Source organism: Centroberyx gerrardi, chromosome 4, assembly GCF_048128805.1.
Source record: "Centroberyx gerrardi isolate f3 chromosome 4, fCenGer3.hap1.cur.20231027, whole genome shotgun sequence".
Taxonomy (NCBI): Eukaryota; Metazoa; Chordata; class Actinopteri; order Beryciformes; family Berycidae; genus Centroberyx; species Centroberyx gerrardi.
In genome coordinates this window covers 11,729,160-11,755,226 of record NC_136000.1, presented here as the reverse complement: position 1 = coordinate 11,755,226, position 26,067 = coordinate 11,729,160, and the positions used below count along the sequence as shown (strand labels likewise).

The 26,067-nt window shown below is 45.5% G+C and overlaps 1 protein-coding gene across 3 annotated transcripts; it reads right to left on the bottom strand.

Moving 5' to 3' along the window:
* Window positions 1-451: 451 nt before the first annotated feature.
* LOC139910324 (filamin-C-like) lies at window positions 452-25,172 on the bottom strand. Of its 3 annotated transcripts, XM_078282839.1 has the most exons (46): window positions 24,881-25,172; window positions 21,974-22,222; window positions 20,090-20,187; window positions 18,709-18,859; window positions 18,249-18,367; window positions 18,040-18,111; window positions 17,758-17,920; window positions 17,339-17,539; window positions 16,232-16,369; window positions 15,909-16,035; window positions 15,634-15,770; window positions 15,357-15,550; window positions 14,884-14,997; window positions 14,627-14,770; window positions 14,299-14,422; window positions 13,795-13,955; window positions 13,592-13,682; window positions 13,256-13,425; window positions 13,039-13,156; window positions 12,667-12,929; window positions 11,918-12,515; window positions 11,269-11,442; window positions 10,306-10,468; window positions 9,823-10,151; window positions 9,605-9,728; window positions 9,256-9,412; window positions 8,967-9,156; window positions 8,831-8,840; window positions 8,463-8,700; window positions 8,242-8,341; window positions 7,968-8,108; window positions 7,511-7,639; window positions 7,209-7,382; window positions 6,899-7,063; window positions 6,534-6,737; window positions 6,271-6,423; window positions 5,957-6,079; window positions 5,586-5,834; window positions 5,061-5,330; window positions 4,748-4,885; window positions 4,458-4,573; window positions 3,383-3,515; window positions 3,097-3,273; window positions 2,326-2,544; window positions 1,553-1,774; window positions 452-1,132 (listed from the first exon to the last, which is right to left on the bottom strand). In XM_078282839.1, the coding sequence occupies exons 1-46, from the start codon at window positions 25,170-25,172 to the stop codon at window positions 945-947; spliced, it is 8,010 nt and encodes a 2,669-aa protein (XP_078138965.1). In that variant the 3' UTR covers window positions 452-944. The 3 variants fall into 3 exon arrangements, with proteins under 3 accessions (XP_078138965.1, XP_071753698.2, XP_078138966.1); XM_071897597.2 differs by lacking the exon at window positions 5,586-5,834 and having other exon boundaries at window positions 5,061-5,323; window positions 5,953-6,079; window positions 18,040-18,117; XM_078282840.1 differs by lacking the exon at window positions 5,586-5,834 and having other exon boundaries at window positions 1,553-1,759; window positions 5,061-5,323; window positions 5,953-6,079.
* Window positions 25,173-26,067: the final 895 nt, after the last annotated feature.

The following is a 26,067-nucleotide window of genomic DNA, read 5'->3' as shown; positions in this document are numbered from 1 at the left end:
TGTGATTGGATCTGGACAAGTACAGGCTGTAAAATGAGAACATTGAAAGCATATATCCTGGATGGTTGAATTGATGTGACAGGTTCAAAAAGGTTTCCAAATCTAATACAGGGGTTTAGGATCATTCTCTGAAGCTTTCGTAAATCTAGACTTCTAGTATGAATCAGATTTAAAGCCTTGAAAGTCTTATACCTTTTACTCTTAGATTCTCTGCAGAGAGCATTCTTCATCAAGAGGCAACATCCTGACAGTTGCTCGGGGGGAAGAATCAGCAGGGGCCAGAAAATAGATGTATGATGAAACTGTGACAACCTGAGAGGTAAGAAATTCCTCCTGCTGTTTGCTGTTCCTCGACACCAAGAACTCGTCAAGAGTCTGTCAGCATCATGAGAAATAAAATAAATCCAATCTCAGTCTGGAAAGTTAGCAGTTAAATCTTTATTAGGTCTGCAAAGACTTACCAAAAATAGGTTAATATAACAAAAAAATTCATTTTCTCATTCTTTAAGCATACAAAACCATATAATATCACACTTTAATACTGTTTAATACTGCAGCTTCCCTTGACATTCACATATTAAGCCATTCATTTACGACACAACAGGAAGGGAAAGGGAGGATTTTTGGACCAATCAAAACACTCGACCAACACGACTCGGAAGACTTCTACGCCACACTGTTGCCTTTACATCACATCTGAATGTGGATGTGTATTGTAAATGAACTTTGAGTTAATTTGGCACAATCAATATTTCAAGAAGAGTATAAGGAGTGCCTTCAAGAAGAGTATAAGGAAATGTCCTTGCAGGTTTTAGTGCATGTTGAGTATATTGTAATCCATTCAAGAGCGAGGAGCAGCGTTAGGGGTGTGTGCATGTGTGTGTATGTGTGAGAGAGAGAGAGAGAGAGGGGGCCGGGCATGGGGACAGTCGGGTGCAGTTCGTTTAGGGCACAACCACTTTGTAGGGGCTCCCGGGGATGTTGTCGTCGCCCCATTTGACGATGACGGTGTAGTTGCCCTTGTCCTTGACGGTGTAGGTAACGTTGTAGAGCTTGTTGCCCATGTGCTTAACGTACACCTCCTCACAGGGAGCGCGGGGTCCGTGCACACCCACCATCAGCATGTTGGTACCTGGAAGAGGGAGGAGGGAAGAGAGGATTTAATGACTGGTATAGTAAGATTGTGCGTGTGTGTATAGTTGTGTAAGCGTCACCACAGTACCTGCAGCATCTGTGTGTGGGTGTATTCATGTTTGTACTGTATGTACAGCATATATGATTACTTGTCTGTGTTTATAATAATAATAATAACTTAAGCTATATAGCACTTTTCTGAACAAAGTTACAAAGTGCTTTACATAAAAATAAGACAAGAAGAATATTGAATATAAGAGGCAAATAATAGTTCAAACCAATAAAACCATAACACAAATGAAATCATAAAAACAAAGGTAAAACACAGGTGAAAGGTAGATAAAATAATAAATCAATACAACTATGAGAAGGCCTTTGTATAAAAGTGATGTGCATTTGCCTCTCTCTGTCTCCTCACCTGCTTTGCTGCAGTCGACACTGAAATTGTTTTTCTGGCCCACCGCAGCCTTGGACAGCCCCGGTCCACGGCAAACCACCTTGCTGGCATCAGATGTCAGTTTGGTTGAGGTGGAGGAAGAGGAGGAGCTGTAGGCTCCGCCCACCTTGGAGGTCTTGGTAACCGTTTCCACCAAAACAGAGGAGGTCTCATGGAGGCTGTGTCCCCCTGACAGCCGGGCACCTGTGGGGGAGGGGAGGAGAGAGAGAGAGAGAGAGAGAGAGAGAGAGAGAGACAGAGAGAGAAAGAGAGAGAGAGAGAGAGAGAGAGAGAGAGAGAGAGAGAGGTTATCTAATGCCATCACAGCTCAGTCCAGACATTACATAACACACTCAATATTGGCGAAGTGAAGAATAGACGCTGCTGCTATGGGGAGAGTTTTCCCTCCAAGAGTGCAAGGAAATGGACTAGAGGCTAAGCTGAACTAGGAAAATATTCCACACCACATTCAAAAAAAGTAGAGTTCTAGGACTCCGGGGAGTTCTTTTCAAGCTTGAAAGTATTTTTATGTTACATTAATAAAAAAGGTATTAGTATGCACCAAGCCATGACAGGACCATATCGCTGTAGCGCCGGAGAAAGACAGCTTTTATGTAACACGGACATGCAGAGAGGATGACATAACGTTTCCCTGACTTCCAAACTTTTTCAGAGAGGAACATTTGTTTCGTAACATCAACACGCTTGTCATCGGAGATTCACAGATCAGATGGGAGGATAAACATCAAACGCACCTGTGACTCTGGCTTTGAACGGGCTGCCCACTATGTGCTGTGGCCCGCCGTATTTGATAGTGATGAGATAGTTGCCGGGTGCCATGGGCGTGTAAGTGACCTTGTAGCCCTCGGGACACTCCTGACAGTCCATCTTGACCTTGGACGGCCCGTCAATGTTGACTGACAGAGCCCCAGAACCTGCATTACAGGTGTTGACTACAAATTCTGAGGGTACGCCTGAGAGAGAGAGAGAGAGAGAGAGAGAGAGACCGAACAGATGGTGAAGGGACTGCTCATTTGCTGTGCATAATGTAAGGAGGTTACCTAATAACAACTTATACAACAATTAAAAAAAACAAGGAAATTATGAAGTAATATTAGGCAAAGGGATCAGTGGATGCGATACATTTCTCTGGTTTCTGCACAACCAGTCAAAAATTTGGACCATGTTTTTCATTCTCTTAAAGCCATTTTGATCTAAAGGCTTATGCTTAAATGCTTGAAATTTGTTTCTTAGACAAATATAAATAGTGAAGTTGATGCCTATGTATGAATTTCTTTCCAAAGCCTTTGCCTTTCATCAAGGCAAATGGTGGCTACTTTAAATAATTTAAAATATACAGTAGTTTTGATTTAACACTTTTTTGTTCGCTGCATAATTCCATTTGTGTTATTTCAGAGTTTTGATGTCTTTACTATTATTCTAAAATGTGGTGTAGCAGTATAAATTAGGTAGATATACTGTGAGTGAGTGTGTGTGTGTGTGGGTGTGTGTGTGGCGACATCTACCTGTGGTTCCTCCCTGCAGTCCAGGGCCGTGTGCGGTCACCATGCCCGGGTCCCCAACCTGCCCTGCCTCTCCCACGCGCACGTTAAAGGGGCTGCCAGGAATGTGGCACCCGTTGAACTTGACGTCTATGGAGTGGACGCCGTTCTCCCGTGGAATGAAGCGGATTGCATTCTTGTCTGAGAACGCCAAGTGGAGAGGTTATTGTTGTGTAATCATAAATGATGATTACAGATAAAAAGCTGAATTCTGTGTGTACATTATGCTCTAAAGCGTGGTTGTGCGTACCGCTGTCAAGCTCAGTGACGTAGCATTCCTCAGAAGAGCCGGAGGGGGTGTGAACCTTGGCGTCGACCACACCTCGAGCCCCGTTACGCTGCACCATGAAGGATGCTTCCTGGTTTACTCTCAAATCCTTCTCCTACAAAAGACAGGGAATGACAGAATCAAGATCTGTGTGTGTGTGTGTGTGTGCATGTTTGTATGTGTGTGCATCTACCTCGAGGGAGAGAAAGCATGTGACTCATCTTGTCTGAGTGAGAATAGATTGAGCGGATGGGTGTGAGAGAGAGAGAAAAGGTCAGAGTTTACAGCGAGGCGTTTAGTGTTTTTGCCCCACAGGGAGATGAGCAGTCCTACCAGTCATAAGAGATACCGTGACATTTTGAATATTGGCCTGATATTTCACTTCACCTGGCATCTAGTGCTAGAAAAAGATCTTTGAAGTGGCATTTCAGTTGGACAAAAAAACATGTTTTTAGCATTGCTGGCAGTCGCAGTGGAAACTGTGGCAGCGAATGTTTTCGGGCTGTGAAACAAGCATCTGTGAAGTGAGGAGAACAATACTTAAGCTGTCATAGGTATCTTTAAAAGAGTCTTTCTGTCTCTCTCTTTCTTTCATCCTCGCACACACATAACATAGAGTATCTGGCTGGACACACATAGGACAGCTTGCTTTGCGCCCCACATTAACGAGGGGACAGTTAATCCCACTCCCTCATCACTGGCCAGCATCACAGTATTATAGTCTTGGATACTGCTCCAACACTGGCATCCAGTTACACTTCAAGGGCAAAGTGCTATGAGCCAGAAGTAGTTAACATATGTTACATGCAGTGCACTATTCAACCTGTTTTGAAGGCAGGATATTCTGAGTGTTGTTTGTGTGATTATTTTGTGTTATTTTGGGTGACAAATTGATTTGGCTTTTCGTCATCTGATCATCTCTGATCCAAAGGAGGCTTGGTTGTGAGTCATGCCTGTGTTAGTCTGTGTTTTGGCTTGCATGTATGCGTGTGGCTTTGTACGTGTCTCTGTGCGCGTACGCCTGTGTTTGTGTGTATGTTTGTGTGTGTGATCTTACCTGAAGGCTTGTGACTGTGAGCCTGCGGGCTTCGTCTGACAGTGTAGCAATCGGAACGATGAATGGGCTGTCAGGGATGTTCTCATTGTTGAACTTGATTGACACCTCATAGTCGCCTGGGGAAACAGATGGGTTATTTTCTCTTGTCAAGATCTTGGAAATCAAATGAATGGGAAGTGGTAAAATCACTGAAAGTATAGCAGTTTAGAGACAAATAAGCTACAGTGACACAGTCAGATAAAACCTGTGCATGTGAAAAATTCCACATTTGTGGGGAAATAAAGTTCTACCTGGCTCTTTCACTATGTAGGAGACTCCGCAAGATCCATCCTTCCTGTCCTCAAAGGAGATTTCAGCCTTGCTAGGTCCCTCTACAGCAATGGATAGACCGCCAGCACCTGCCTCTCTGGTCCAGATACTGAACTCAGCTAGAGAGGGAGAAACACAGGGAGATTAGAAACAGGTCATCTATATTTCATAAGGCCCTCAAACATTTCTCTTGAATAATCTCTGCCTCCACTCATGGAGAAAACACTATACTTCCCAATACGAACATGCCCAATAAAATGTTCTTTTTGTTCTTTTTTCTGTATATGAACTTACTAGGTGCTCCAGCCACGCCTCTCTCCAGGCCGGTGCCTCCTGCGCGGACCTTGTGCGCTCCTCCCTCCCCCATGGGCCCCACAGTGAACTGGAAGGGGCTTCCAGGGACGTGCTGGCCTCTGTACTTGACGTTGACAGTGTGGGGTCCCATCTCCTGGGGGATGAAGCGCACGCTGTAGGTGCTGCTCCCTCCATCCACAATGTCTGCATCCATCGTCTTCCCACTGGGGCTGGTCACCTGAGCCGTCATGGCCTGAGAGCCACTCTCAACTGGGTGAGACAGAGCAGCGTATCAGACACATTCAGACACCACCAAAAATGACATTTGACAAATAAAAAATATCAAACACATATAATTTAGTGGACACTTTTTGCCAAAGCGTCTCACCATTCCACTGGGAAACAAACCCATTATCCTGGAAGTGTCAGTGCCATGCTCTACCTATTGTGCTACAAAAAAATGCTCTTACTGTTTGTACTGTTGAAAAATAGATTTTGAGCATTTGGTATGAGCGTCACTCTCACCTTCAGGTCTTGCAGTGATACCAGCGAAGCTGCTGAGGCTCTCTCTACCCAGGAAGTCTCCAAAAACGTCTCTGAAGGGGCTTCCTCCTCCTCCCACCTGGGTGCTCTCCTCCACTCGGACCTCCCTCTTGGTCTCTCCTCCGCGGGTCTTGCTGATCTCTGTGCGCTCGGTGCGGGTGTAGGTGTGGCTGCTGCGGGTGAACGTCCTGGTCAGCCTCTCCTGAGCTGAAACCATCTGGAACCAATTTCCTACAGGGAGGAGACACCAGTGAGAATACTAATGCTTTCTGTTGATTTATGTTAATGCTATAGGTGATTAAAGATAGCTGACAGCTGTCCTCCAGCCACAGCTGACTGGCTGCTGTACTGACCTGGGATCTTGAGGTTAAGGCCACATGTGCTGCCCACTGAGGCAATGGAAGACGCCTGTCTCTTCCTAGTAATGCTCTCTTTGATCCTTCCTTCTCCGGTCACCTTCACTGTGAAAGGACTTCCTGTGGAAAGAAAGCATATAAACCAATCAAAATATATCAAATTACATCCCAATAATTTTTACTGGGCAAAATTGAATTTAAACAAAGGCTTTTAGGATAATGCAACCCTTCTGTAAGCAAATGCACAAAGATTTTTTATAGATTTTCACATCACACATTTGTAAAACATTTGCCAAGCAAAAGATTCTGACCTGGGATGTGCTTTTCAGCAAATTTGATGTTGACAATGTAGTTTCCAGGCTCTGTAGGACAGTAGGTAACTCTGCACGTCCCATCCTCCACATCCTCACAGTTGATATCCACTTTGCTCGGACCCTCAATTGACAATGCCAAACCTCCATAACCTAAGGGAGAGAGAGAAGCAAAAAGAAGTGTTGAATTATTCAAAACTTGCATAGTTTGCTTCTGTGCTTGCTTGCTGTTAATAGTGAACCATGCCGTTTCCACATCTTACCTGCATTCCTAGTATCCACAAAGAACTCGGCCATTTCGAAAGTGTGTGCCTCCACCAGGCCTTTGCCAAAAGCCTTGACTCTGCTGGCCTCGCCGATCTCCGACTGGCCAACCATGATCTTGAAGGGACTGTTGGCCACGTGCATGCCGCTCTTCCTCACGCTCACCTCATGCTCACCAACCTCCTTAGGGGTGAAAGAGATACCTGAAGACGGAAGAAGACGGGGTTTAGAAAGAACAAGAGAAAGAAATGAGAAAGAGCATAATAAATAAGTTTTAAATTCGATGGATCCAACAACGTCCTACTATCTTCTTCTCTATTCCTGTGATCCTGTGTGTCTGGCAGGACAAACCAGAATGTCTCACCGATGTGTCTGTTGGGCAGCCTCTTGAGGAGGCAGGGTTCCTCGTTGCCTGATGGCGCTCTGATACTGGCAGTCAGAGAGCTCAGATCAGTCTCGGCAATCTTCAGGGACACGTCAGCCGCTGTGCCGACATTCAACTGGGATGTCCTGGTTATGGCGTCATCCCCTTGACATCAAAAGAGAGCGTTTGTCAAGCCTTTACACCCCTATTTACGACACATTAATTTACAAAACTGAAATGCAACTGTAACTCTCTATGTCTAGAGAAGTGACTACGATAATCAGAGAGGATTGTGGGTTGATTTCCTCACCTGTGATCTTAGCAGTGTAGGGACTGCCAGGGATGTGTTTGTTGTCAAACTTGACGATGACGTTGTAGTCTCCAGGAGCAGTGGGCAGGTAGGACACAGTGCAGGTTCCATCTTTGTTGTCCTTGCAGGTGATCTCTGCCTTGGAGGGACCCTCCACTGCCAGTGACAGACCACCTGAGAGGGAGAACAGGGGTTCAATGTCTTTTTTCCAACTGTTTGCTATTGAATACAGTGTGTAAAGGGCAACTACATTTTGGAAAATGCACTGTGCAGCAGCAAATATCATTGGAAAAGCATTGTACCTTCTCCTGCGTTCTTGGTGACCACAGTGAACGTGGCAGCCTTGTTGACCATGCCGTAACTCAGACCGGGACCATAAGCAGTCACCACTCCACTGTTCATGGCATCCACATAGAACTGGAGAGGGCTTCCTATATGGGAGATGAGCACGGACGATCAGTATTGAGACTTAGAACTATGTACAGTTTTGTTCTAAAATGAGATATCCACTATATGTGAAAAAGTGACATTTTCTCTTACAAAATGATAGCAAAAAAGTTAAATAAATCATGGTACTTTCTAAAGGATAGTAGGTAACTTAATGCATTGGTTGACAATATTTTTACAAATATTTAATTATGATCTCCAGGCAATGTTTTTTTTTTTTCAAATTGGATATATAGCATTTTGAAAATTAACTTTTTTTTTTTTTTTTAGAAAACTTTTTCTAGGTACAAGCCTGCCTGGGTGTTTGCTGACCTGGAATGTGGTTGCCATCATACTTGATGTCCATCTCATGCAGGCCTCTCTCTGTGGGCTGGTACTTTACAGTGATGGTGCCGTCCTTGTTGTCAGTGATGTGAGGGCGGGCAGTTTTGCCTGAAGGCATACGCACCTCACCTAGAGACGACAACAGTATATTTAAATGTCACAGACCTAAAAGATGATTTGGGTGCGTGTGTGTGTGTGTGTGTGTGCATTATTCTGCTTCGGTGCGTGTGTGTGTCTGTGTGTGTGTGTGTTTTTGTCGCACCTGTGATTTCTCCTTGCTGTGGCGTGAAGGGGACGACGAGGTTCAGAGGGCGGAAGAGAGGATCCACACTATCGCGAGGAGCAACCGGCTCTTTTGAGGCCTGTCAATGCAGAGAGAAGAGAAATGGTTACATATGACTAAATATCAGAACAGGCATAAAACATTTAGCTAAGTATATCTAGAATACAACTCAAACAGAAATTCAATAGTCCTCTACTCACCACCACATGGAAGGGGCTCTTGGGGATGTTCTGTCCCCCAAAGCGGATGGTAATTACGTATTTGCCAGGCTCGGGGGCTGTGTAGTAAATGTCAAAGGTCCCATCATGATTCTCCACCACATCCATGTCCAGCTCCACCCCCTCTGGGGTCTGCACCTTACAGGTCACCTTGCCCTTCCCAGCAGCCTTGGCGTCCACTGTGATGACCGTATCCTCAGAGGTCTGCAGCTTCTGAAGGCTCGCTGTTAAGGACAGAGAGGGAATGACAAGTGTGACGTGATAAGAAGTTGCATAAATGTATGGATTCTTGTGATAGATTTCCAAGCAATATAACACAGACATAGCAAGAAAGCCTCGGTTACTCACACACGCCATGCCCTCCAATAGACACTGGAAAGAAAAAGAGCATCATGATGAATATACCTATAAAAACCACACAACTACAATCTATGTTATATAATGTTTTGGTTTGTAAGATCAATTATGTTGCAGTGGCTTCCTTACCTGTGAGCAGACATTTGCTGGCGTCTCCTGTGGGCAGGGACTGGATGCGGTAGGGGGAGTAGGGAATCTCATCTCCTCCATATTTGATGGTGATAGTGTAGGGGCCAATAGAGTCTGGTACATAGGACACAGTGTAGGTGCCGTCCCTGTTGTCCTGGATGGTTGCTTTCTTGGGTTTTCCCTCTGGGTCCTGTCGACAGAGGGTGTCAAGAAAGAATTCGTTTGAACCATGATGATAAATTATGGTTCAAAAGCTAGAAAACCTTGAAAAGGATGTAGCTGAACCCACCAGAATCTGCACAGTGAGCAGTCCCTCTCCGGCATCACGGGCGTCAATGGTGAACTCAACAGGCAGGCTAGCAGACACGCCTTTGGTGTCGAGACCAGGGCCGCTGGCGCGCACCTTGCTGGCATCGTGACCAGGCAGAGACATTACCTTGAATGGACTGTGGATGAACAGAAAGACAGAATAAGAATGTAAAGTATAACTATCAAACCCAGTCCTACAAAAAACTGAAATGTACGGAAAAGGTGAATGGAAAAAGTGTTGAACTACACTTTTCTTTCCAGGCAGATCACATTAGAACAGAACAGACAGCAGCAGAAGTCTTAGTGATAAGTTTTTTTCAAGCTCATACCTGTGTGGGACTTCCTGATCTGCGTATTTGACAGCGACAGTGTAAGGGCCGTCCTGGGATGGGGTGTAATGAACTGTGTGGGTTCCATCACCGTTGTTCTTAACACCAACTGGCTCTACAGAACCTGGAAAACAGCACAGAATGTGAATAATGATATAATGACCACAGATGTTTGCTGATGTTTGGCAGTTTGACTATACATGGTGGTATCTCCTCACCTGTTGGACCATAGAGTTTGACATCCAGTGGGGCCTGTCCAGCCTGGGTGCAGTCTGCAGTGAAGGTTTGAGGGACATGGGCTCTGACTCCTTTGCCAAGTCCTGGACCGGAGCACTTCACCTTGCTGGGGTCCACCGGGTCCCTCACTGGCACACGGAACGGGCTGCCGGGGATGGGGTGACCTCCGTAGTTTATGTTGACGTCGTAGTCTCCGGGAGTGAAGGGGACGTACTCCACGCTGCAGCTGCCATCTTTGTTGTCCTTGCAGGACATCTTGGCTTCGGAGGCTCCCTCAATGGTCAGGCCCAGGCCTCCTGTACCGGCACCCCTGAGGAAGAGGACAATTATCATCAGTATCATCAGCTGAATTTTTGAGCGTGTTTTAATGGATTTTCTACCATCAAATGTTTTCTGGATATTCTAAGCTTAAACCCTAAACATATTGTATGACTGTGTGTTCTCAGTATGTGATCCAGCAGTACCTGGTCTCCACAGTGAAGCAGTTAGGCTTGTTGGTTATTCCTCCCTCCAGACCTGGGCCATAGGCGCGGACGCGGGTCGGGTCACATCCCTCCACCACTGAGACTCTGAAGGGGCTCTTGGGCACGGCCACATCGTCATACAGCACCTCAATCAGATGCATACCTGCACACAAACACACATATATCAGGCTGCTGTCTGTGTCACACTCCTCTGCCTGAGTGTTCTCAAAGCAAGCAAATATTTTCTGTTATTGCCACTTGCTATGAATTATGGGCCAGACAAATTCCCTTTTAGGGAGATAAACATCTGTTTATTTATAAAAGATGCCGTCTTGAGCGCGGAGGCTCTGGTGAATGTACAAGGCATTACATCTGTTCCCCATTCGTTATTCTGTTACAACATTTTTCTGACAGAGCCCTCTCAGTAGGCCTATATGCAAGATTCCCAGCCCCACTGGTATAATATTAGAGCATGTCTGGTGTTAGAGAAGTGCTCTGTGATCTCTTTGCTTTGTGTTATAGGTCTCTATTAATATCTCCTGTCATTCCCCTCCTGCTGTACTGCTGTGTGCAGGCAGTCTGCAGCACACATACCTGCCTGGTTAAGAGCTTCTGTTCCAGAACACACTCTATTTATAAAACTGAGCCTGTCTGCCTCTCTGCCTCCCTGCTCTCTACCCCTCACATCATTGCTCCACTGCATCATCCTGTATTTATACCCCCTCTCTCTCTCCCTCTTTTCCCACTCTCCTGCTTTAGTCCCAAATGGCACCCAACACAAACACCTGTTGATGATTTCTCTCTGTCTGTCTGCACCCTTTCTGTCGGTCTGATATGGGTTAGGTCAGTCATAATATAATGGTATCATTGTTGGGTTTCTCTCTACTTTAGGATCCTTTAATCGGTTGAATTAACATTGTTAAAAGAAATGAAAGAATCAAATAATTGTCTCAACGCTCTTACCATCCTCGAAGGCAGTGTATTCCACTCTGTAGGTGCCGTCTGCCTTGTCAGTGATGTAGGTGTCTGTGTTGGTGCCTGAGGGGTTGATAATGCGGACCTTCACATGACTTCCACCAGTCTTGTTGTGGGCACGGGTGTCCACGATGAAGTGGGTTGTGACCTCTCTAAGGACCCCTGGAAATGCAAAAGCCCATAAGGTAAATTGTTGCTAAGGAGAAACATCAGATTTATAAGCTGTTTATGAACTACTGAAAAATAGTATATAAATCTATTATTAGCCTACCATGAAGTAATCTGTTTTAGAGCTGAACAATTGATAAAAAAAGAAATCGAAATTGCAATATAAGAGGCTGCAATTAATTGCATTGTTGTAACTGATTTTTAAACAAGGTGTTTTAGAGCTCCAAGTAATCTTTGGTCCATGAATCAAAACCTTTCATCATACTCAAACTCAGTAAATCCTGTCATTTTAACAAAATCACTTTTCTTAAAACAATTTTAAAGTTCTTAAAAATGTATGACAAGAAAAACTTTTCACAGTTTAAATCGTTGCAACATTCTGTCAAATAATCACAATTAGATTTTTTGTCAATATCTTTCAGTCCTGTTTAAAGGTTATTTCACGATCTAGTTCTATGTCTAGTCTTACCTCTAGGCTCCACTCCTGGTCCATAGACCTGCACCCCACTGGTGTCCACAGCGGGCTCCACCTGGATGACTTTGGGGAACTGGGGAATGACATGGCCACCGTACTTGATGGTGATGGTGTGTGTGCCGTGAAAGGGCGGGATGTACGTCACAGAGAAGGTCCCCTCTGCAGTTTTCTGGATGTGCACCTCAGCCTTAGCCCCGGTCTCTGACACGATCTCAATGGTGAGCTCGCCGTCTCCCGCTCTGGTGCAGTCCACAGTGAAAGTTGCTGGTTCCCCAGTCTTGGCCCTCTCCAGTCCGGGCCCGCTGGCCGTCACCTTGCTGGGGTCAAAGGCCGGGCGCACCACCGCCTTGAAGGGAGAGCCGGGGATGTGCTGCTCGGCAAACAGGATGTTGATGGCGTACTCCCCAGGCTCAGTGGGCAGGTAGGACACTGAGCATGTGCTGTCGCCATTGTCCTGGCACTCCATCTTAGCCTCGCAGGGCCCCTCCACAGTCAGGCCCAGCCCACCTGCACCTGCTCCCTTGGTGTCAATACTGAATGGAGCCGGTTTACCCACAATGCCCCCCTGCAGGCCTGGGCCATAGGCTCGCACCTGTGATGCAACAGTAATAGATGTCAGTTTCTGAGACTTTTTTTTGGTGTCACTGCATCTCCAAAATTCAAGAGTACAGATGAACAGTACATGAACCAAACTTTGACAGAATTCGGTGAAATAACTACATGCAGCTTTCATGAACTTTTACCTTTGAAGGATCGGCAGGCATCACCCCCTCCACACCGAAGGGGCTTCCCATCACCGGGTTGCCATCATAGCTGACGTCAACCTTGTATTGTCCTTCCTCTGGGGGAATGTACTTCACACTGTGAGTGCCTTTGGCTTTGTCTGATTCTAGCTTGCATGGGATTGGTCGGCCAGAGGGTGAGGTCATCTTCACACCTACATTGCCCTGCCCACCGGCACCCTGGGTGTTCACTGTGAACTCCTGGTCCTTTCCTACCTCCACCTCTGCAGGGCAAATAAACAATGAAACACTTATATTGACTCATTCTTCAGTTTTCAGTTGATGTGTGACAGCAGTAGCAAAGCAGAGTGTTGTATTATGTGTATAACTTACTGGTTTCTAATCCCTCCACTTTGACCTTGCCAATATCCAGATGAGGAGCCACTGTGATGTGGAAGGGGCTTTTGGGAATGGGATCTCCTCCATGAGTTACTGAGATTGTCATGTTACCCTGAAAAGAAACATGAAGATTGAGAGGTGGGTGTTATTGTGAATAATCTGCAAATCCTACTGTGATGTTAATGGCTTTGAGATTCAGAGAGAGTCCCACCTGTTGAAGAGCGGTGTACTTGACAGTGTAGGAGTAATCGTGGTTGTCGATGATCTCAAAGTCACGAACAGCCTCTCCTGGGCCGGATGCTGTGAAATGCACCTCAGGCTTGGCCTTGCCTGCTCCCTTGGTGTAGATGGTGAAGTGGGTTGGAGTTCCCACCTCCACTCCTGGAACACACAGGCTTCTTGTCAGTGCTACCAATCCAGTTTGATTCAAATCATTCCAATGACATTAAAGTACTGCAAAGGGTTTTTGTTGCCAATGCAAATACCTATAGACTTATTGTACTCAGCAATTAGAGTGATTGTGATTCTCATTCTGCAAGGATCTCACCTGTCTTGTTGAGTCCGGGGCCCTCGGCTCTCACCTTGCCAGCATCATGAGAAGGATCCACCTTGACTTTGAATGGACTGATGGGAATTTCCTGAAGAAGCCAATCATGGGAGAACGCATTCAGAAGATTAAAAAAATATGGTATTCCAAAAGTCATGCAACGCAATCCATCAGTCCCTCTACACTGGAAACGGTAATCTTACCTGGTCAGCAAACAGGACCATGATGGTATAGCGGCCTGCACCAGGAGGAGTGTACTTGACAGTGAAGGTGTCATTGTCATTCTTGATGATGTCAAAGTCGATGTCTGCCTCAGCAGGGCCGACCACTCCTGGGGCACACTTGATTCCAATGCTGATGTCGCCTAAGGATGCATAGTAATAAGCATAAAGCTCATGAAGGTCGTTTAAAATTAGATTATTGGAATAAATATGGATTGTACCCCCGCTACCTTGATCTTTCTTTGAAGTACGTTATATAAATTTAAAATTGTTATATTCTGCCCTCCTTTCACCTTTGGTCACAAAACCACTTGAGGTTTTTCATCTCAATCTGCACAATTTACCTTTGCTCTGTTCTTTCTGTGCTTTGTCGTTTTTATACATGCACATGAGTAAATTCAAATGTTATTAAGAGTCAATTGAACATTTATTCTCTAAGCGTTTTTTTCTTCAGACTGCCCACACCATCTCCTCACACACGCTCACCTTGGCCAGCCTCGCTGCAGTCCACGGTGAAGTAGGTTGGTTCGTTGGCCTTGAGGCCCGTTTTCTCCACTCCAGGCCCATAGACTTTGACTTTGTCTGGATGACAGCCCTCTCCAACCAGCACCTAATGAATACACACTATACTTGAGACAGGAGCACTTGATTGAAGCACGACTACTGCAAACCTTTCCATTCATCTATTACTGATGAAGTATTATTATATTTAACTCTGAGAGAGACAAAGCTGACAAAATTGTGAGTGTTTGTGTGTGTGTGTGTGTGTGTGTGTGTGTGTGTGTGTGTGTGCATCTGTATGTGTGTGTCTTACCCTGAAGGGGCTGTTGGGCACGTTGACCTCTCCCCAGGTGATGATGATGGTGTGTTTAATGGGCTTGACAGGAGTGTACACACACAGGAAGGTGGTGTCTCCCCTGTCAGTGATCTTGATGTCGATGGTGCAGCCCTCTGCGTCCTGAGTGGATACAAATGCATGTCAGCTCCGGTTTTTGCAGCCACATGCATTATAAATGATGTGTTCCTATGAATAAACAATATAAATGTTTCATTGAATGGTTCTCTCCACACCTGTGCATAGATCTTGAGGTGACCCTTGCCGGCCATGCGGGCATCAATGGTGAACTCAGTTGGTTTATTCACAATGACACCAGTACGCTCCAGGCCTGGACCGAAGGCTTTCACCTGCAACAGCAAATCACATTTAATGTTTATATATGTATTTTGTTAAGAACATGATCAGCAAAGAGCACCATGATAACCTACTATGTCCTTATATTTGAACTGAATTTGGATAATTTATTTGCACACTGAAACAGAAAAGAAGAACAATACAGCAAATGAAAGCCAGTTGCACAGGTGAGATAAAAAAAAAGGGGGCTTATGGTATATCCCACCTAAATAAAGAATATATACAACATTAGTAACAAAACAAAGAAATTATAAAATAAATGCCAATAAATAAAACAAGGACATAACAGATAAAATAAAAATACAATACACAGAGCAAGATGGTCTGTAATAGTGTTGCGGGTGGGGATTACCTTCTCAGGGAAGATGTCATTGGCTGCGGGGAGGATGTGGGCCATGAAGGGGCTGTCCTTGATGTCTTCATCATCACAGATGACATGGACAGCGTAGTCACCAGGCTCAGTGGGCCAATAGCGAACATCGCAGGAACCGTCACCCTTATCATCACACTCAATTTTAGCCTGAGATGGGCCTTCAATGGAGAAGCCTGAGCATTTGGAAATATAGATACAGTCAGATTTACATTCAAAGTCTCCACTATTCTACTCCTATTACTGGTAAATAGCTTACCCAGAGTTCCAACTTCAGTGCCGATGGCCTCTACCACAAAGTCAGCGGATTTGCCCACCATGCCAGTCTTCAGACCAGGACCCCAGGCCCGCACCTTCTGAAAACCTGCCTCCGCACTCACCTCCACCTCGAAGGGGCTGCAGCATACAAATAAATAATACCCACATTAATACATAATATAACCTATTGTAAATACAAACATACATTGTTAATGAATAGCTAAAAGCAGCAGTAGTTCAGTTTAGTTGTTCACTGGTATGAAATAGGGATCTTACCTGCGAGGGATGGGCTGACCTCCCCAGGAGATGCTGACTGTGTATTTACCAGGCTTCTGGGGGTAATATTCACACTCATACACACCGTCTCCTGCATCACGCACTTTCACCTGTTCCTCTGCTCCACCTGGAGACATGAATAATACAATTAATATGAATTCTTAGTAAGTCAAAGTCATTTCATGCATTTTGTATTGTGTTTTATCTCATGCAAGTCTGAATGCAACCTTGCAGACAACTAAACCCACACAGAGGAAATAATACGGAAACTGTATGAGGATGAATGAAAAGTGAGGCAGAGAGGAGAGAGCTGTCTCACTCACTTGGCCCTTTGACTGAGACTTTGAGTTCTCCAGTGCCAGCTCCCTTGGTGAAAACTTTGAAGTCCGCCACCTCCTTCACTCGCACTCCTTTAGGCTGAAGGCCTCTGCCTGTAGCTCTGCAGGCGTTGGGGTTTATGGCTGCAAGGGAAGAGTAGGAACAACGAAAAGTGTGAAATAGAGAAATATTTAGCAAATGCGACTAACATTAGCCAGCAGTCGATAGCAATGTTAGTAGCACAGACATGGTATTCCATTCAAATGGAGGCATTCAAATTCCTTTAAACCACTGAAAGGTTCACTGCCAGAACCTGGACATGACAAATATGAAGCTTTATGCAGCAGCCTATAAAATGAAAAACATGACACGTTGAATAGGATATTGAAGCATTTGAGAGCATTGAGGCAGCATCTGACAACACTTCAGTCACTCAGTCAGAAATGTTGCCTGCAGGCATAAACCAAAATTCTGCATAATGCAAATTTGTATGCAAAAAAAAAAAAAATCACATCGACAGCACAAGCAAAGATATTTGACAGTGAAACATTTGGAAACATAGACATAAATGCAAACTGGGACAAACTATAAACTATTTGTACAACATTGCATCTTGTCTCTTTCTGAACTAAACTAAACCATCAAGCTGCAGTACACAAGGAGATAGAGCAGGCAACCAAGCACGGCATAGAGTCATAGAACTCATGGGGCGGCGGGGGGGCACCCCAAGCATAGAGGGGTATCTGCAGGGCATGGCATAGGAACGGGGGGGGCCCAGCTAGCATGTCTGAGCATTGGGCACAGGCTCCTCCCAGCAGACCATACTAACTTGGGCGGCCAGGTTTAGGGGGGTGAGCCCCCTTCCCACCCTTCGCTCCAGGAGGGGCGCGCACTGACTGAGGAACTATCTGCACTGGGGCTCCCATGGGAGGAGCAACAGGTGGAGCTAGAAATGACAGATAGGAAGGGTTATGGTCTAGCCTGGGTGTGTGTTCCCAGGGAAAATGACGATAACTGTAGATTGTGAGTGATAGATCACCCCGGCACTAACAGCATGAAGTAAGAAATCCGATTTGTGTGACAGTAATTTACGATGTAGACAGATGGCTCACCTTCTGCGATGTTGACAGTGAAAGGACTCTTGGGGATCTCCTGGCCTGCAAACAGCACATGGATGGTGTGGGGCCCCTCCAGCATGGGACGGTAGGTGCAACGGAAAACATTGTCGCCCTTGTTCTCCAGGATGAGCTCCACCGTGTCCTTTTTGCCCTGAGGGTCGACAATGACCACGCTCACGTCACCATTACCAGCACCTGAGCATGGAGAGGAAAACACTCTGCTCAGTTATCACAGAAGGAAGTAGAGGCCATAGACCTAGGCTCTTTGAGCAAATGCCACTGATTCTTTTGCTTGTTTTACAAGTCTGCAAGCCTTTTATCAGACCACATTCCTGTTGTGTGTGAGCGTGCATGTCTGCGTGACTGCACGTCTACATGTCAGTGTGTCAGGCCGCTGTATTCTCCTTACTTACCGGCGGTGTAGATGTCAAAGTAGGTGGGTTTGTTAGCCACGTTGCCTGTAGCGTCCAGCCCTGGTCCTCTGGCGTGGACCTTGCTGGGATCGCCCATAGCCTTCGCCACGTTCACTGTGTAGGGGCTCTTGTCGATGTTCTGACCAGCAAACAGCACTATCACCTGTTGAGGAAGGAAGTGTGCAAGATAATGTTAAGATTGCTTTAAAAAACAATAGTTGCTTGTCTACGTTGTGCTGTGTGAGTTAAGGACTGTAAGAAATGACAGTAGCGGTTTCTTACCTTGTGGACACCCTCAACTTTAGGCACATAGGTGACGGTGTAGGTTCTGTTCTTGTCATTGTTGGGCTTAACCTTAGCCTGGAGAACAAGCAGTCAACATAAGAGAGACATTAGACATTAGATACTAAACTTTAATTAAATTTAGCAGTAGGATTATCTCAGTGGGCTAGAAGTTCGCTAAGATGCTTCATCTATCAGGTATAACTCACCTCCTCTTTGTGTCCCTCAGGATCCTCCACATAGACCAGGACTTCGCCACTTCCTGCTTCCAAAGTCTCCACAGTGAACACAGCTGGCTTCAGTACCATGTTGCCGTGAGGCTCAATACCTTAGAAGGAAATACAGAGACATAGATAAGGGTGGTGGTGATATACTAGGCAAGGTTTGGGACAATGTACTGTAAATGGGCAACACTTTTAGCAACAGGCAACAGCGTGAGACACAGTTGGAAATCTATTAAAATATTTCCTGGCAATAAGATGCTTGTACTGTGTGTAATTAAAGCAACACTGCTGCCTAACAAAGCTACACAAATAATTTTGTGTATCACTGCCTCAATATTCAAGAATGAGAACAAGAATAATATTGTCACATTACGCATTCATACTAAATTGATTGAAGTGATTCCTTTGTGAACTGTGTGTTCATGGCTGCTGTTCAGGCACCCACCAGGTCCATAGGCTTTGGCTTTGTTTGGGAATAGCTGTTTGGCCTTGAGAGGAGCTCCAGGCTTAAGCTTTGCCTTGGGGAACTGAGACAGGTAAGTCATCACCGAGTGCTCATCCACATTTGGATCCACAATCTCCTCAGGAGCGATCACCTACAGCACAGACAGACAACCAGCAGGACAAGGGTTAATCATACAACATAGCCAGGCGTGTCTGGTTGGGTTTTAATTGTGAAACATAGTCAACATAGAGGATAAGGTTGACTTTGTATACAACTTTCTGCTACTACACAGGTAGACAGCCAGCATGACAAGGGTTAATTATACAATTATCATAGTCTTGTCTGATTTATGTTTAAATTGACTATATCATCATTTGTAACATGGACAAGGTTGACTCTGTATACAACTTTCCCTTATTAAGCATTGGAGAAAGGGATTTAGCAAGGATTAAATTAATTTATTCCCTGCACCTCTGACTCCTCTCTCCCTACCAGCACTTGTTTGCCTGTCTATCACACAGCGGTGTAAAGCCATGCTCCTCGCTGGTTATATTTAACCCCAGGACAGCGGGGTTAAGGATTGTTGCCCTCAATAAGCCAGCCAGGGGGATTAAGCATGAGCCAGACCTCTCCCACATCTCCTTTACACCGCAACGCCGGAATCCAGCCCCCAGGCCTGCAGAGCCATGACATGCACCTCAGGCTATCTCACCAATGCTAAGCCTCATGGAGAATAGCTACAAGCCTTGTGTCTTAGACAAACAAGTAAACAACCCACACACAGCATATTATAATATTGAGACTGAGAGTCTTAGGAGTGGGACTGGAAATACTGTACTCTTGCTCTGTTTGCAGTGTTATTCTGATGAGCGCAGGCATATTTACACCTCTATTTCACTGGCTGGCTCTAAATGTGTTAAGAAATCTCACACCTACGCAACTTCATGAATCTATCAAGTGAAACTCCTACACACTCGCTTACTGAGCGCTACAATACAGTAAATGGAAAAATTAGAAGCAAGCTGGATAGTAAATATTGGATGATATCTTGAGTCTCCTGCATAATCTCTTTAGATATACAGTACACTGGGCTGCACAACACATCGCATGCTGCCTTATCTCAGTTCAGTGTTGCCACAAGTGTATGTGCACGTGGTGAGGCTTGCTTCAAATAGCATTTGCAAATGACTGTTTGTGCTTGATTTACACTGCTTGGAGTACCAGATGGGTGGTGTTTACTCTGTGTTGTTCACCTGCCACTTGTTGCACTTGTTGTATTGTCCTACGAGGCAAACTCCACCCACCTGGCACCCAGCTAAGCTAACACAAACTGAAAAGTATTTAGAAATACTATTTGATTCAGGTCAATTATGTGTCTTACCTGAGGCACACCCAACCAGTCATCAGCCTGCTGCATGGCTTCTCTGGCATTCTCCACAGGCTGGTTTGGGTCCCACTCTGCCCAATCAGGACACAGACCTACAGAATGGAAACAGGGCTATGAGACAATTCACAACACACAGACTAATGCAGCCACAGTTCGTGCTGCAGCTATAATAAGACCACTTGGCATATCACTGCTATCTCTGCAACACCTCTACAACATTGCATGACCTTCTAGTTACCGACACTGTTGTGCTCCTGTGAATTCAGGGTGGCTGACAATCAAGGTCTCTCTCAGCAACGTAGTCCTACTCAAATGTAAACATAAACCCAATGGACGCTCTGGTACTTTCACTGTGGCTAAAGCTAAACGCACAGCTAAACTCCTCTGTGCTGCTAATGCCTAAATTGGATTAGTGTTGGCGATAGAATGAGCTACTCACTCAAATGGCCCAGGCACACCACAGAATACCAGTATCCAATTAATATAGACACACTACTACAGTAATAACAGTGGATTTGAGGCAGAGTTTACATCCATCTGCTAAAAAGAAGTGTCCTTTCTGTCATGGAATTCAGTGACAGTACAGAAGAGAGGACTTTTGCCTTTGTAAAGCCTTCAGCTGGGAGGGGCCAGGGTGGAGCTTCCAGTGGAGCATATTACCTCAGGAAATCAATGCTTTTCAATGTATAGTGATGTCAACTTTGGAGTAAAACCCTAGCCTATCTCATTCACAATGCAACATCATTGTAATACCAAGGGAGGCGGGCGTAGGCTATAGCTGGATAATATGTTGGACACAGTAACAGAGACTGTGCCCAGCTATCCGCCTATTATATTTATCCTCATATTTATCTAAGCAATTATTATGAAACATTGGCTTCTTCCAAGCCCGGCAAATTAACTTGTGTTAGAATTTGAATTTGTATTTGAATTTATAGAGAAAGAGAAAGCAGCAGTTTTATAAAGTCAGGATTAGAATGCAGCTGGATTTGTCAGTTTTCCTGGTATTGGTATTAGCTGTGAGATGGCGACCCAAAGAAAAAACAGAACCTTGTATGGTCAGTGTTGCAGCACAGTGTTTGAAAGATGCTTCTCCTCAGATCAATGGCTCATATAAACACAGTTGCACACAGTGTTCTTCTCTCCTCTTGCTGCTCCTCCACCTTTGTCTCCGTGAAGCAAAGCTAAGAGAAAACTCTCACAGTTCACAGTTTAAGCAGGCACATTGACAAGCCTGCTTAAACTGGCAGTGTCTCAAAATGTAGCCTTGCGGTCCTCCGATCCGCGGCTTATGCCCCCTCCCTGTGACAGATCACTCTGCATTTTGATGCGGTGCCAAGCATCTCCCTTGACAGAAGTGGAGGAATGGTGCCCAAATTTGGGGGTGTTGTGTAGCAGTGAGGCTATAAACATTAAAGCCAGGCTTGGGCCTCTGGGCCAGAGACAGAGAGAGTGAGTGCTTCAGTCATTGTGGGACAGCTGGCAGGGACGTCCTCCGGCCATCAGCAGCCCCACTACAACCCACTGACACTACCTGCTCTCCAGGGACGGATTACACTGACATCTGAATCTAGATGAGGGTGTGTGTGTGTGTGTGTGTGTGTGTGTGTGCATATTCCAGGATGTGTGAGAGATAGATAGCACTCATCTTCTAGATGAGAGGAGAAGGAGACAAATTCTCCTGAGAAGGTGATATTGTATCAGATGTGTTGACTGGCACATGCTTGACCCCGACTTGCATAGCAACCAAGGAACACCATGATATACAACAATCCCTTTAACAAGCACTACACTGATCCTGAGTCAGCACTTAAACCGAGCCGTCCGAGGACTCATCTGATGCCAGTTTAAGGTCACAGACCCTGGCTGGGTTCTTACCGGGGGCACAGTTGTCGACCAGGGCTCCCAGAGCTTTGCCGTCCCTCCAGTCCCGGTTGAAGTTGTTGATGGGCAGCTGGGGCACCTTGTTCTGTATCCAGCCCAGGAGGCGCTGTTTGGGGGTCAGCTTCTTGGCCTCCTCGTCATCCTCGTCCTCCCACATGGGCATGGAGATGGAGTAGTGAAGGATGAGGGTCCAGATGAGACCCAGGATCAGCTTCAGATTCCCATCCACAATGGCTTTACTATCTGTAGTGGGACAGTGAAGACAACAGGGTTCATAAAGATTTATAACTTATAAAAGATTGCATACACTATGTACTATTTGATGGCATCAGATTCAGGAGGTATATTGGTTAACTGCAACTTCCAATTCTTTTTTCACTGTTATTTATGGGCTCTTTTGGGGAGGTTGGAGAGGTATATATCTATAGTCATTACTGACCAAAGCTCAACCGTAATAAATTCAGCACTAAGATCGACACAGTGGTGTATTACATCAAAATGTTCTTTCCTTCTACCTCTGCAGAGTTGACCAGACTATTTTGAGTAGAAATAAACAATGATGATTGATTGCTGGGACGACATGAATCTAAAACTCCCCACTACTTCCCCCAGGCCCCGTTCTCCCAGACAGGCGTCTGGCTGAGGACCCCTGACAATCTGTCATCCAGTCACAATGGGACTCCGAAGACAGTGACAGCTGAGGATATGTGGAAATGGGATCCCTCTCTGCATAAACACCACTTGGATTTCAATTACCTCCAAAGTGCTTTGAAAATTGTTATCTTTAGGATGGGATAAATCAAATCGGGGGAGATTGGATCTAGTGACAATAAGCGTGTAGCACATTTCCTGATGTTCTTAGAGGAAAGGATGTTTCTCAAGCAGCCCATTATAAATCCTCTATAATTTTGCTAAGAGACTCATACATTTAATATCCTCTAAGGCGTAATAGACTTTAATGTTGTCATCCATTAATCTTGTGCGATTCATTCCAGTGAATTCAGGGGTAAGACTTGAATAAAGGAGGGACTTTGATACCAGTTGTTTATCATGACGATAACATTGAGATTGCTTATCATCTATTTATTATCTTTTCATAGGTCAGTGGCCCCTGTCACTGGGTAGTTTGATGTGTCACTGTTTGACTGGCACAGGCAGGTGGCATGGTGTGGCACAGTGTGGTTTTGTTCCTGCCATCTCCGGCTTTGAGGACAACTGTGTGGTCAAGCAGGCATCTAACGAGCAGTCTCTGGTTACACACTGTGACACATGTACAAATAGCCCTGTGCTGCTTTTTTTTTTGTGTCCTTAGGTCGCTGAGGTATGTAACTGTTACTGAGACATTATCTCAAGAGGCTTGCATTAACCTAGTGGAGCTGTATGGAGGGAGAGAGGGTGCTAGGAAACAAAATGCCAGTGCTTCTGTTATCATGACCTGTTTCTGTCAAAGCCATCTGACCTACTGTGTGGTCGTACAGCTGCAGATGCAGACATCAGTCGCCAGACACACACACACACACACACACACACACACACTCCTAGGCTTTAACTCCGAGACACACAGTCCCTTTGAGATGGGATCTGTTATTGTGACCTTTGCCCCTTAGTGGCCGTGATCAGCAAGACACTGGGACATTCCCAAAGTTTGAGTTTCCACTGAGAGTTCCCCCAGAGTCATGACACACACACGCGCGCACACTCACCTGTGTGACACACACTAGCCTTCACAGCCCCCCGCTCAAAGCCTCGGCCACGCCGGGAATTTCACCCAAGTGTGTGGGAGGGCCATTAGTCACCAAAACAGAAAACTACTCTGTCAAAATTTTAATAACCATTCTCCTGTATGAAATATGGGTCTGGGTTTGTCTGCTGCTGCTGTATGATTAATAGTCATAACTGTTCAACCTACAGTATCAACTAGTTTTCACATCATAATGCTGTTGGGATCTTCTCAGTTTTTGAGAAGTGACATTCTGTTCTCACTAGAGGAAGGGGCTTTCTTAGACACATCCCAGTCCTTGTGACCCACAAATCCACAACTACTTAATGTAATTGGGATCAGAGTGCAGACCTCAGCTATCTGTGTCACAGTCACAGATCCCAAATTAAACCTTGGGTGACAAAAGCTCTCCCCATATCCCTGTGACCACTGATTACACTCAGGGGCTAATCATCACCTCTACTTTTCCCTGAGCATTTGTCTGATCTATCTCTATTGTTGATGGGCCTGGAGGGCTATTGGCTGTCAAGATAGAGCCCATGCCAGTCACTCTGACCCCTGGAATGACGTGTGGGCGTGTGTGACCACTGTGCACATGCATAAGAGTGTGTCATTCTCATTAGCACAGTCCTAGTGAATTTCCAGGCCATAGGTTACCACACGGCTGCAGTGGGAGTAAGCTAATGTGCACTATAGGCCTTGGCCCTGACATAGGCCAGTGATCTCAGTGGCACCTCTGCAGTAAGAGTTTCCAGTGAGCTGCTGACCCCAGATCAGTGCGCCTTGCCAAGGCCCTGTGAAAGCCATGCTTCACAGAGGGGACTGACACCTGGGCTGATACACTACCAGAGGGCCAGCTATAGGATGTGTTTGTGTTTGTAAAGAAATGGGTGCTGGCTGAAAAAAATGATAAAGAGCATGAAATGGTTGTGATAGTTGAGACTCGACTGCAACTTTAAAGCAGTGCACCTTATGCATCATGTGTGGATGTAACTTAAATCATGTGTGGATGCTGTCACTTAAAGCACAAACTATTATAAATTAATTTCCTTACTATTGATTCCGTTTTCTATCTAATAAAAACGTTTGAACAAAGGGTAAGTTAGCCTGATAACTTATCATGCTCTCATCCTACACCGGTTTCCCCCCAGGAAGCCATTAAATCCCCAAACCTCACTCACCTATTGAGACCAGTTTGATATGTTCTCTGTCCAGGAACTCCAGCGCCACAGAAACATTTTCCAGTTTCATCTGTCTGAAGTTGGGTCTGATGTGATGCTTTCTGTACATTTTCTTCTGGCTCAGAACTTCCAGGAGTGAAATGAGCTTCAGCCCGTCACCAAAATCCCGCTGGAGGTCCGAGAGGTTCTTGTTGACGCACTTGAGGTGCTCGTTGCACCACCTGGTGAAGGTGTTCTGCTGGATCTTCTTCCATGGCGCGTCCTCCGCGAGGTCCTTTTCCGTGGCTGGCATCTCGTCGTCCTCTTCTTCCCCAAAGTCAGTGCCCTGGTAGTACTGTGGAGGCAGTTGGTCGTCGGTGTAGTTATTGCTCATCATGATGGCGTTTTCCGTGTCCTCTTTTATACCGCGGTGACACCTAGGTGTTGAATTGTGTGCTCGGCAGCGCAAAAAACTTTAGCAGGTCGATGACAAGCGCGCTCTCGCAGAAAAAAAAAGTTCAAACTTGGAGGAGTTTAAAAAGCAGGCTGGAGACTTTTCGGATGTACTTGCGAAGAAGCAACTTTCTGTCAGGCCCGTGATGGATTAAATTATCCGTTTTACAATGTGCAAGGCAGCTGGTTCTCCGGGGTTTTTTTTAATTGGCAGTCTCTTGACAAATGTGGCCGTTGCTTCCTAATAGATGGCCCAGAGAAGAATGTCGCTTTTTGAAAAATGGAGTCTCGTGGCAGGTGAGCTGGAGCAGTTCTACGCACTGTTCAGTGGAGTTGAGTTTGAGCGTGTGTTAAACTTGAATGTTGAGGGAGGCAAGAGATGGGTTTATAAAGGACCTCGAGCCACGTCACGCAGTCACTGTAATCATAGACCACTTACTAATCCATAAGGATAACTGGAGACAGGATTGGTTTACGAGAAGGATGGGGCAGTGATTGGTCAGACCCCATGCAGCGCAACAGTTGCTCCAGTGGTCCTTATTTTTAGGCGCTCCTATTTGGGCGGCTGGGGGCTGTGACTACTCGCTTGTTGTAAATGTGTGTCATGTGCAGGGTCCAAGTGGCTGAACAATTGAGCTAAGAAAAGAAAGTGAGAAGTGTATAGTGACTCCGTCTAACTCAACAAATTTTCATTTTACAGATTCGTCTAATATATGAAGTGTCAAAAAAGTGTCAAAAACGTTTAAACCCCTCAC

Excerpts from the sequence above, each read along its gene's own strand:
- LOC139910324 (XM_078282839.1), bottom strand. The coding sequence starts at position 25,172 with ATGCCAGCCACGGAAAAGGACCTCGCGGAGGACGCGCCATGGAAGAAG. Across the intron at positions 18,860-20,089 it reads ACTGGTTGGGTGTGCCTCAG|GTGATCGCTCCTGAGGAGAT; the intron begins GTAAGACACATA and ends TCTGTGCTGTAG. Across the intron at positions 16,036-16,231 it reads AGTCTCAGTCAAAGGGCCAA|GTGGAGCAGAGGAACAGGTG; the intron begins GTGAGTGAGACA and ends TCATGTCTCCAG.